Here is a 12,906-nt window from a genome sequence, read left to right as displayed (position 1 = left end):
ACGGAAAGTTAATGCAAGTCGATAGGTCCTTCAATCATCGAGTACACTATCGACTTCCCACACTTATCATGACAACATCACTGATCTTTGGCGCTTATGGGGGGCCCTATCATACACATGCACCACCAGAGTAATTGATAGTATTGATTTGATTTTTATTTTGTTTAGAAAAAATAAATAAATAACTGAACTGAACTGATAAATTATATACATATATTTTATTATCGTAAAATACATAATATATTGTTTTGTAAGCAATTTTAAATTAAGTATATTATATATATGTCTATATCAAATTTATTTATAATTTATTTATGAAAACATAAAGGTCCAAGATAATAACATTTATCTTATAGGTTTCATGTATATGAGTGTCTATGACAATTCTTGGTGGATTAGGAATGTCGTTGTCTCTTCATTCTAGGCCAGAATGATGGATTTTGAAGCTTTATTCACAGTAAATTCAGTTATTGAAAGATCCAGTCGTTTTAACTATTTTTTGTTTTCTGAATAGATTGTTGTTTCTTTTTCCTCTTTTGAATTAATCATTTTTTTTTAAAAATTGTATGGTTAATAACTGAACGGAAATAGATAACAACCAAACTGTTGGTCTTTATGCATTTTAATATTAAAATTAAAATATTAAGTGCATATGTTAGTGTGTATAAATTGACAAGAATGTGAATGTAGCTCTTGTAACCACTATTGTCATAATTTACCATTAATTTCATGCATTATTCTACCTTATTATACCTTGTAACTTATGTAACCTTTGAGCTATTCATTTACCCAATTTACTATCCATAATTGTCCTATTCTTTGGAAGAAAGATTTTCTACCCTGTAAATAGTGATGGTCTTCCTTTGTGTTGAGCATGACAAGAGATAGATACGAGAAAGAGTGGGAAAAATAAAAAATGAGAAGTATGGAAAAATATTGTAGTGTATAATGAGGAGAGAATTGAGACAAAGAAAAATGTTTCAAGTCTTCAACTAATTCACTATACAAAAGAGAGTAATTATATATTGAAGGAAGATATTCTTTTTGTGGAGCTTTGAACTCTTTAACTAATTCGTAGTTGTTTGAATGATAAAAAGAGCAAATTTGACCCTTTTGATTGCAAAGTAACTGGGTCAAGTAAATAATTCAAAAGGACAAAATGTAAATAACAGATTAAACACAAATTAATACTTATAATTGTATTAATTATACTTTTAATGGTTGGAGAATGAAAAAGATCATTTTTCTGATCTGGCATGCCAATACCAACACTCCTCCCTTAACAGTAGGTGGTAAAAAAAAATGCTTATTACTATTTTCATTTTATTTTATTTGAATGTCTTATATCAAAGATATATTTTTATTCGTTCATTTTAACAAATTAGGAGAATTTGATTGTCTTTTATAAATAATAACATAAATTATTATTTTATCAGTTCATTTTTATTTATTCTCTATACTAAATTAATAGATGTCTATTTTTACTTGTCCAATTTTAAAAATTTAAATATAATTTATCTCTTAGTTCCTAGCTTATCTTTATTAGTATTAATTATAGTCATTTTTCAAAATATTAAATTTATTATATTCAAAAGATGATATAGTTAAATTCATTATGCTTATTGTTATTTAAGGAGTATGCCAAGTCAATACTGAACAAGTAAAAATGAACAAAGAAAACAATAGTAAATTTTAGAGGTTAAAAACATAATTGGTAAAATTAATTTAATAAAATAAACCTCTAAAAAAACACTTCCTCCGTTCACTTGTAGTTGTCACATTTGAAATTGGCACACCGCACACCCATTAAAAACAGTGATTATCATGGCTGTTTTATCACATTAATTAATATTATGTTTTGAAAAAAAATAAAATTAGGCAGTAAGTAATTAATGCTAAAAATAAAATATGAAAAAAATTATATTTTTTTAATATGTTAAAAAGTAACAAATAAAAATAAAATAAAATATTGTACTTTTGTATAATGAAAAAGAAAAATACCCAAATCAACATGGATTAAGCAAAATGAACGGAGAATGTATTATTCAATGAGTAATCATAATTATTTAATTTGCAGTAAAAGCTATAGTTATGACTTATGACCTTGCAAAGCTTTCTCCAGAGGGAAGCAAGTTACGGATAAAATGCACATCATCCTCTCATATCTCACTTAATTAGGATATGTATACATATATATTATTCGCTCCATTTTTATTTGAATGTCGTTTTTATTAAAAATAATTGTTCTTTTATATTTGTCATTTTACAAAATCAATGCATAAATAACAATATTCTTCTTATTTTACCTTTGAGAGTTATTAGCTTTAAAAGTATGCATTTGACCAACATGAGAAAACAAAGTGATTAATTCATGTTTACTGGTTAAGTAATTAATCAAAATAAATTAATTTATTTTCATTAATTGAAAACTTAAATTCAGGAGAACACTAAATAAGAGTAAAATGGTAAACTTATCTTATTTTTTAAGGAGATAAAACCTAAAATGGTGACAACTAAATAAGAACGGGAAATATTATTATTGTTTGATCTGTAACATTTTCTAGCTTGTTCTTTTAATTGAAAGCTTGTCAAGAAGGGCGAATTTATAGTCTAAATTAAAATGGGGCATATAAATTTGTGATCTTTTATAAAATTAAATATTTTGTGTATATATTTTCTAAAATTTTATAATATTTATTTACTGATATCTATGCTATAAGAAAACTAAATGATGAATTGGTTAAATGTTAAGTTATTTACTTAAAAAATTAGTGATCAATTATCACTTACTACATTTCTCCCTTTAAAAAAAAAAAACACAGTGCACGATTATGAGAGGGACTTTTTGGATTTTTATTATATAGTATATTAATTTTGAGATAAGAAAAAAAATGATTTTTTAGGTTATATAAATGTGTCAAATCATTTTCTTTAAAGCTCATATTTACATGTAGCATATGTTACAGTGATTAAGGATAGTGAAAGAAGACTCAAATAACATCTCAACTGAGTTGGATGTATTGGGGATCAATTCATTTTTATTTGTATTGGTAAAAGATGAAATGACACTAGATTTTTAGAGGAAGTATTATGGTATATATTATTTTGCAGACGACTTAGTATAGATTGATGAGACATGCAATAGAGTTAAAGATATATAAATTGAAGATTTAGAAGTAGATCTTGAAATTTTAATTTTTTGAGGTTGAGCATGATCAAAATAGAGTACATGGAGTACAGGTTTAGTGTCGCATTACAAGAGATAAATGGGAAGAGATGATTGATACATTAGATGTTCTCAAGAGAGAAAGTTTAAAGTATCTAGCTTTTATAATTCAAGAAAATGAGGAGATCAATGAGGACGCCGTACATCGTATTGAAGCGGGGTGGATGAAATGCTGACTCGTATCTGGTGTCATGTGTGTTAAGAAAGTGTTACCGAGACTTAAAGGTAAGTTCTATAGATCTAGTGGTCGTCAAACTGACTATATTGTTCGAGATTGAGTGTTGGTCAATCAAGAATCCACACTTTAAGAAGATGAAGTTAGTAAAGATGAGGATGCATACATGATGAGTGTGTGAACATACTATGAACAAAGTGGCAAGATTAAGAATGAAGATATACATGATAAGATGATAGTAGCCTCCTTAGTGGATAAGTTGCGAGAACTACAGGCATGCACATAAGAGAAATACAAAACCTCGAGTAAGGAGGTGAGAGAGTGACAATAATAGGTTTGAGGAAAAATAGAGATAGATCAAGAAAAGAAGAAAGAGAAAAAAAATGTAATTAGCCAAAACATGAGATATCTTTATCACACTAATGACATGACTCTTATTAGATGAGCATAAATATCGAGAATTAGAGTAGATAGTTAATAAGTAGTCAAACACTTTCTTTCTTTCTATATCACGACTCTAGCTCGGAGCACCTATTGTTCCCTTATTATCGTGCTATCATTATGGTATCTTTCCAATTTATTTCTACGATTTTTTGTATACTTCAGTTATTTTTATTATTTCACTATAACTATTTTTTAATTTCATTATTTTTATCATAACTTTTAATCTTATATTTTTTCAAATTTATTCTAAAATATTATTTTTTAAATAAAAACTTATCAAAAATAATCTCCGTAATTCCTATTTCACAAAAATAGAAATAAAATCGACGTACACCTTACTTTTTTCATATTTCACAAACTATATTAAGAGCCTGTTTGGATGGGCTTTTAAGCTGGTCAAATTGGCTTAAAAGCCAGTTTTTGACTTATTAGAGTGTTTGGCAATTATCAAAATGACTTATTTTAAGTCAAAAATGACTTATTTTAAGCCAAAAGCTAAAAGCTAGGCGGGGGGGGGGGGAGCCTCTTTTTTTTTAACTTAAAAGCACTTTTATGTTGACCAAGTATATTACCTTTTTGCCCTTAATTCTTTTATACAATTTCCAAATTGCCCATATTGAATTATTATTATTATTATTATATTATTATTATTATTATATTCTTATTATTATTATTATAATAATTATAATTATTATTATTATTATTATTATTATTATTATTATTATTACTATTACTATTACTATTACTATTACTATTACTATTACTATTACTATTATTATTATTATTATTATTATTATTACTATTACTATTATTATTTTTATTATTATTATTATTAAATTATTATTATTATTATTATGTGTATTATTATTACTATTGTTATTTTATTATTATTATTATAATAATAATTATAATTATAATAATAATAAATATTATTATTATTATTACTATTACTATTATTATTAATATTATTATGTGTATTATTATTATAATAATTATTATTACTATTACTATTACTATTATTATTATTATTTTATTATTATTATTACTATTACTATTATTATTATTATTATTATGTGTATTATTATTATAATAATTATTATTACTATTACTATTACTATTATTATTATTATTATTATTACTATTATTATTATTATTATTATTATTATTATTATTACTATTACTATTACTATTATTAATTTTTTTTTTTTATTATTATTATAATAATTATAATTATAATAATAATAAATATTATTATTATTATTACTATTACTATTATTATTATTATATTATTATTATTATTATATTATTATTATTATTATTACTATTACTATTACTATTATTATTTTATTATTTTATTATTATTATTACTATTACTATTACTATTATTTTATTATTATTATTATTATAATAATAATAAATATTATTATTATTATTATTATTATTTTATTATTATTACTATTATTATTATTATTTTTATTATTATTATTATTATTATTATTATTTCTGAAATATGAACTTATATTCCTCTTATAAGGTGGTAAAGAAATATGTGAATGATAGAAAAATATTATTACTTTTGGATGTAAAACATAAATTAATTTTGTTTTAATTTTTTTTTAAGTATAAAAACCTTAAATTAATCAACTTTTTATCATGTTAACAGCTTAAAGGGTATTTCAGACATTTTGATAAAAAAAAAGTGTTTACCAACACTTATTTGCCAAACACATCAACAACTTTTTTTTCAACTGCAGCACTTTTATCCAAACACATAACTACTTATTTTTAAAATAAGTTTCAGCACTTTAAAAAGTTACTTTTTAAAAGTTACCTTTTTTAAGTCAATCCAAACGGGCTCTAAGCATGTTCGTTGTTTTTAAGTAGATTCATAATTGATGCGAAAGAGACAAGTTGTCTGTGCCGTCGCATAACGTGAATTCCAAGAAGTTCACTCACCCACAAACCTCTCCGAGTTGAGGGGTCCTTTTCACTTGGTCACCTAATATTGTTTGTCTATTTGTTTAATTTTATACAAATTTAAGTGTTTAAGTGTACACACTTAAAATTGGAGGATATAAATGTGAGTTAAGACTAGCTCCAAACATAATACGAAATATTAGTTTCATCTTTGAACTATCAACAACTTTTAAAATATTATTTTATTTGATTAACTAAACTTTGACACACCCTTAATTTGTCATAACATAGATGTGGTCTCAAACTTTTGTAAGAGAATGAGATTCTTAATAAAAAGTCAAGAGAGATGTTGAAAACACTTCTAATGTTGACGATAATTTAGGAATGTATTTCACTCATGTTACAAAATTGAAATGTATTTAAGTTCAGTTAGTCAAATAAAATGGTGTTTAGGGTTGTCAATAGTTCAGATGAACTAATAATTCAAATCAAATTTAAGAGTGTTTTCAATACTTCTCTCTTTTATTTATATTTTATTTTATACGTCTCAAAATGAATATGGCTTTTAACTCATTTCATACCCTTTAAAAGTATAGAATATAATTTACTAAGTTATCCTTATTGGTTAGTACTATATGTTTTTGAGAGTTAAGTAAACAAATTCTTCCAAAATAGAAAAACATTTAAAGATAATAATTATCTTAGAACAATTTGTTTTTGCTAAGGCTTATTTTGGAAATATGAAAATTACAAAACAAAGAAAAAATTGGCACACATAAATTTTTGAAGTGGTTGTGCAGATGAATGAACCCATCCCCAAAACTCTTTTTTTTTTTGCTCTCCTTTAGCATGAATTGAACTTTTTGCTTAGCTTTTGGAGATCAAGAAAGTATTTTGCCCCAACTCCTTTTCAATTTTTGTTCCAAAATCACCATGAAAGTGCTGTTGTTAGTGCTGCACTTTCTGCTACTATTGGAAAGCTGCTTTTCTGCTTTTAATTTTCCCATATGGAAGAAGCAGTTAAAATCTGGTTCTTCTCTTGTGTTCCCTCTAACTGGAAATGTGTATCCTATTGGGTATTCTTCTCTTTATTTCTAAAGTATGATTGAAGTTCATAAATTCTTGAAAAGGTTGTGTTGTAGTGTCATTTTTCTTCTAAACTATCATCTATTTCTGTTTTCATTGATTTGGGGGTTTTTTGATCGTCAATGAGCTTTGTTTATTCTTGATTGAAGTTCACCAATTCTTGAAAAGTTGTGTTGTAGTATCATTTTTCTTCTAAACTATCATCTATCTCTGTTGTTATTAATTTGGGTTTTTTTTTATTGTGAATGTACTTTGTTTATTCTTGATTGAAGTTCACCAATTCTTAAAGGGTTTTAATTAGTACTGGTTTAGTGATAAGTCATGGATGTTTGTTTAGTGATTAGGTATCTAATTGTGTTTTTCAAAGGGAAGGAGGGAGATTTAATCACTGGTTTTGTTTTGTACTGCTTTACTTAACTGGTACAGTAATACTCATTTCTTTTATGCTTTTATGGTTTGCTGATTGGGTAGAAATTGAGTGTGTGTGGATTTGGGAATTGGGATTAGAGAAGAAGAAGAGGATTACTATATCATTCAAATGGTATTATCCGGTACAATGTCCTACTTCATACTTATAATTATGAGCAATAAGAGTTCTAAATCTTAGCTATATAAAAGGAAATTAGATGCAAGTACAAGAGCTACAGGGGAAGTTGTGAGTCTTGTGATTGATTTGAAGCTTCCAGAAGAGTGCTAAGTGTGGGGATTTTTCTGTGTGTACATGAACTAGTTTCGTTATTAACATGTCATTTTATTGGGGTCTTGCGAGCAGAGGGTGCGAATTCTAAATTAAGCAAGATATTATTATCTATAACCTTAGTTGTGCGGACTCTTCACTTTTGATGCCACGCCCGTGTCGGATTCTCCAAAAATACATACTTTTGGCGAATCCAACACTCACCCATTGACATTTTTGAAGAGTCCGAGCAACATAGTCTATAACCACCAATCCACCATGGAATGCCTAGGTTCAAATCTCAAATAAGGAAAAAAAAAGAAGAGGCTATAGTCATTTTTTCTCCATGTCTAAGTGTTGGTAGGCGGTGAGACTTGAGAGGTAGAGGTAGATTAGTCGAGGTGCATGTTAGCTGCCCAAACACCTTCGTCATAAAAAGACCAAAAAGAAGAGGATTATTTGTATGTTTCAAGATCTGACATTCATTTTTTTCTCTATTCAAAACTTTGAAATACTCTTAAATTTTCTCTATCTGTTCTTTCTTGTAAATCCAGGTGGTCTTTTTATGTGCAGGTATTATCAGGTGACACTTGAGGTTGGCCAACCCCCCAAACCTTACTTTTTCGATATAGACACTGGTAGTGACCTAACTTGGCTGCAGTGTGATGCACCTTGTGCAAAATGCACCCCGGTAAATTACTCCCTTTTCCTTGTCTGTAACTTAAATCTTTGAAGTAAATTTCAGCCTGAAAGATCATCAATTTATCTGATCTTTGTATACCATGATATCGAATCATGTTCCAACCCTTAAGCATTAGTCTATGCTTGTCTGAATATCTGGAATATGCACCTTGCAGGCCCCTCACCATCTTTACAAACCACATAGAAATGTTGTCACATGTAAGGATCCTGTATGCACGTCCCTTCACTGGCCCGAGAACCATCCTTGTCACGACCCTAATGAGCAATGCGACTATGAGGTTGCGTATGCAGATAGTGGTTCATCCTTGGGAGTGCTGGTCAAAGACACATTTCCACTTAGATTCACCAATGGTAGCATTGCTGCTCCTCATCTAATATTTGGGTGAGAAACATTCATAGTACTTGTAGTAAACCTTAAAAATGAACTCGAGAGGCCTTTCTGTTTCTTTCACTTGTTCATTATTAAATATCCGATGCATTTAATTTATGACCTCCTGATTGAGTCGTCTTACGTAACTTTTGACACCAAGTTGGTGTTTATCAGAGAGTTTTTGACTTGCCAAAAAAACTGAATTAAGTCGTATGCTACAGTTGTGGCTACAGTCAAGAAGTGCCAGCTTCTACTCATACACCTTTTACAGATGGAGTTCTTGGTCTTGCCTATGGAAAATCAAGCATCGTATCGCAATTGAGTGGCTTAGGTCTTATCAGAAATGTAGTGGGTCACTGTTTAAGTGGGCAAGGTGGAGGGTTTCTTTTCTTCGGTGATGATGTTCTTCCCTCTTCTGGAATTGCTTGGAGACCAATAGAGCAAACATCTTCGGAGTATGTCCTCTGTTATGTTATAGGGTTAGTATCCGGAGCTTTGGAACTTAATGAAAACTGATGCATTTCTATGATTTCAGAAAGCACTACTCTTTGGGACCAGCAGAGCTCTTATTTGATGGGCAGGCCACAGGAGTAAAGGGTCTTCCAATTATTTTTGACAGTGGAAGTACCTTCACTTACTTTAGTTCGAAAGCTTATGATATTTTTCTATCTTCGGTAAGTTGGGGAAGTGTTGTTATAGTCCTAAATGCTTGATTCTTTTCTGTGCTCTAATAATAGTTTGTCTTCAGATAAAGAAAAACATAAATGCAAAGCAGCTGACTGATGCAACGAATGACAAAAGCCTTCCCGTCTGCTGGAGTGGTTCCAAACCCTTCAAATCTGTTAATGATGCCACAATCTACTTCAAGCCATTTACACTGAGTTTCATGAAAGCCAAGAATGTTGAGTTTCAGCTTCTGCCTGAGGCCTATCTTATTGTTACTGTAAGCACCTTTTCAACTGTTTCTTAGGTATTAAATTATGGTTGGATGATGTCAAAGACTGATTTTTGCTCGTGTTCTCTCAGGAGCATGGTAATGTATGCCTGGGCATACTGAACGGTACAGAAGTCGGATTAGGAAATCATAATCTGATTGGAGGTACAAAAGTGCTGCTTAAAATAATACATTCAGAAAATCAGTAGTTGACAAAATGAAGAGAAAATTCAGTTCTTAATCTGCATAAATAATCAAGGAGAGCACTAGTTTTTTTTAATAGAGTTTGTGTCCAAGTTCTCTGTGCACTCGATCTTTCTAATTCTGTTCATTCTTTTCACCAACAGATATTTCTCTACTAGACAAAATGGTGGTATACGATAACGAGAAAAAACAGATTGGATGGCTTCCAGCAAACTGCAAGAAGCTTCCGTAAACTACATAAACTCTATTATACATTTTCTTGCTTTTCACATTACGAGTCTAGTACATTACTCAGCATAAACTTTTTATTTTCATGAACAGCATCAGTCGTGATCATGGCGAAGATTATTATGATGCATACCCTGCCAACATAGGACTAAACAAAGGGACATGTCCTGCAAAGTTTGACCCTTTGAAGCAGAACCAGAAATAAGGTGACAAAATGAAGCTAATGTGGCTTTGATACCATTTTCTGTAAATGTTTGGAGCAACAAATATAATTGACAAGTCATTGGGAGTACAGATATATTACTGAAATGTTCCCTATGACCTGCACCGAAGTTATCGGGTTTATCCCAAATACATACAGTAGTACACGTTTAGCCTACATCATAAGATCATCTCCTAGCTTTGAAATTCTGAATCTCAGCTAGCTATACACTTTGGGCCCCCGTTGTGTCTGCTTCTTATATAAAATTTGGGCCATTTACAACTGCAATTGAGTTGATGCAATTCGCGTAATACCTGTCAGAAATGGAAACTACATATTAGATATATTGAAAACAATTTCTTGAGGGTTGTATCTAATATTAGTGTAGTGTTGAAAGTTGAAACACAGAATTCATCTTTCAAATAAATAATACGAGTGTTGCCTTTGACATTTTTGGCTTCTTGAGATCCCAAGTAAATTTCCATCTACATTTTAATATGTATTCTTTTGCCATTTTGATATAAAGAAAATTGCAACTTATACTACAATTGATCTAGTTGAGTAGTTTTTGGATATCTGAATTTTACTTTTACAAAAATATGGAAGAGATTCACGCATGAGGAAGGAACACATTTCTGAACAGCTCGGAGATGAAGATAATCTTTTCTGGTCTGCTATATTCAGTTATGTTAACAGAGAAAATAGAGAAAGAAATCAAACTTTCATCAAGAAAATGTAATTCATTTTCATGAATGGAGGGTTTTAAATCATGTTATTATCTTTACTTATGCATTTACTCAATTATTCATAGGGACCAAATAACATATCTATCTCCAGAGAAAAGATCATCAGCCCGTTGGAGAATACTAAGAAAGTATATTTGCTTGAGCTGTGGCAAGCTCACCTTAGATGTCAGAAAGTTCAGGAACTCCCAAGTAAAATGCTATAAAACATCAACCAAGCACTGCATTTTCAAAGAAACAAATGTAAATGTGAGTCCCAAGTGCAAAAAGAATAATTAAAAATCATTTTAACAGGTTTTTTCAGTTACAACAAAATATAAAATATTTATCCCCCTTCCAGATCTTCCTGAGGGTAAAACAAGAGGTGAGCCAATGTACTTGGAGAAGACCATTTAAATATGCTGACAAGATAATACTAATTGTTGTCTCGACAACCTAATACAACATGCCAATTCATTAACACCTACTACCATACACCAATAAAAACCAATCGGATATCCTCGATATTAATGTGTACTAACTTCTATTATATTGCTCATGGAAGGCCGAACTGTTTAGGACATGTTTATCATAAGAAAATTTGATACCCTCGCCTAAAGCAGCTGTAGCTTCAATGATTCCAGCATCCTGGAAAGATGATGGATCAGCTGGCCAAGTTCCAGGATGTAATGAATCTAATGAACAGCTGTAGACTTATGCTCAATGCAACCAAACCCTTGCGGAAAAATAAAAAATAAAAGGAACTATGAATCACTGCACATCCATGAGCCAAGGGTCTTTCAGAAACAACCTCTACTTTCACAAGGTAGGAGTAAGGTTGTGTTTATACCACCCTCCCCTGACCCTACTTGTGGGATTACATTGGGTATGTTGTTGTTGAGTTACTGCACAACAACACATTTTTCTAGACAACAATAACCATAAAGCAGTGAAACAAATAAGTTTTAACCTGCAGTTAAACAGATTTTCAATGTTTTCTGCACAACATTTCAACAGTCAGGCCGAAACTATCCCAGGCATGAAGATGCCAAAAACTGCATTAATATTTCAACCCTGAAAATCACCTTTTACGTAGAACTGTTCATGTATCCTACAGATGTCAATCTGTGAGGTTGTTGCACAGGCATGCAGACATTTCTCACTTAATTATTTATTTAACTTTCAAATATTTGACTTGCTAAGGAGGTTCGTGTCGCTGAAGTGTCTTAAATTCACTAAATAACCATATAATCATTAGATAGGTTATCTAGGACTGTCTTTTTTGATAGAGCATTTATAACAACGACTCAAAAGCATCCTCTATCCTTCCTAGTAGATGCAAGTTAAGAAAGTAATGCTTGCAAGATAGTATGAATAACATATAGCAATAATTAATCTAAGGATTCTTAACAGAACCACAAATAAAGTAGAAAAGAGAACATTTCCTGGTCAGCCAGTCAATCAATAAATTTAGTGCATGGATAGGAGCGCTCTAACCTTTGCACGACAAATCTTGGTAATGGCCTCAACATGAAGGCTTTGGAGCTCTTCGAGTGCATTAATATCCAAGCCACCCAAATCATCACCCTAAAATTCAATAAAAATGTGATTCATCTTGTAATGTCCAAATAAATGCCAGATTGATGACATTGTGTCTTGAGTGAAGAGTACAACACACAACAAGTTTCCAGTCTTTAGGCAAGAAGCAATGCTCATAGTTCTTCAAAGTGAAGCGCACAATTTACAGAAAATATAAGTTATCATACTATTCTAACAGTGGAAAGACGCTAAGTTGAATCACAACGTCCATTAAATATTGAACGACCATTTTACCCTTCACCTAAAAGTAAAATTACAATGCATTAAATGAATATTTTGAACTCTACAAGTAAATATACATTTTAGCTAATCCTAATACAGGTAAATAAACCTATACACATTGTAGTACAATGAATCAACTTAATGGTAATTAAGTAGCTCACATAGCTAGATGACGCTTAGGCTTCTTCTAATTATTGAT

The 12,906-nt window shown here is 29.9% G+C and overlaps 2 protein-coding genes across 2 annotated transcripts in view; one reads left to right on the top strand and one right to left on the bottom strand.

Moving 5' to 3' along the window:
• The first annotated feature begins 6,591 nt into the window (after positions 1 to 6,591).
• LOC125838071 (aspartic proteinase Asp1-like) lies at positions 6,592 to 10,614 on the top strand. The gene is made up of 9 exons (XM_049517127.1): positions 6,592 to 6,838; positions 8,098 to 8,215; positions 8,382 to 8,608; positions 8,818 to 9,051; positions 9,132 to 9,270; positions 9,345 to 9,539; positions 9,623 to 9,695; positions 9,878 to 9,962; positions 10,056 to 10,614. The coding sequence occupies exons 1-9, from the start codon at positions 6,696 to 6,698 to the stop codon at positions 10,165 to 10,167; spliced, it is 1,326 nt and encodes a 441-aa protein (XP_049373084.1). The 5' UTR covers positions 6,592 to 6,695; the 3' UTR covers positions 10,168 to 10,614.
• Positions 10,400 to 12,906, bottom strand: part of LOC125838040 (kinesin-like protein KIN-7C, mitochondrial) — a 28,213-nt gene continuing 25,706 nt past the window's right edge. The window contains exons 24-26 of the mRNA XM_049517094.1: positions 12,384 to 12,473; positions 11,069 to 11,128; positions 10,400 to 10,478 (exon numbers count right to left, since the gene is read on the bottom strand). Of these exons, the coding sequence (XP_049373051.1) occupies positions 11,108 to 11,128; positions 12,384 to 12,473 (111 nt within the window). The 3' untranslated portion in view covers positions 10,400 to 10,478; positions 11,069 to 11,107. The remainder of the gene's footprint in view (positions 10,479 to 11,068; positions 11,129 to 12,383; positions 12,474 to 12,906) is intronic.

The sequence above is a fragment of the Solanum verrucosum genome, unplaced genomic scaffold, assembly GCF_900185275.1.
Source record: "Solanum verrucosum unplaced genomic scaffold, falcon-dt-bn FXZP01000079.1, whole genome shotgun sequence".
In the NCBI taxonomy this organism is placed as follows: domain Eukaryota; kingdom Viridiplantae; phylum Streptophyta; class Magnoliopsida; order Solanales; family Solanaceae; genus Solanum; species Solanum verrucosum.
Note: the sequence above shows the minus strand (reverse complement) of the source record. Positions and strands in the feature narration are given on the sequence as shown.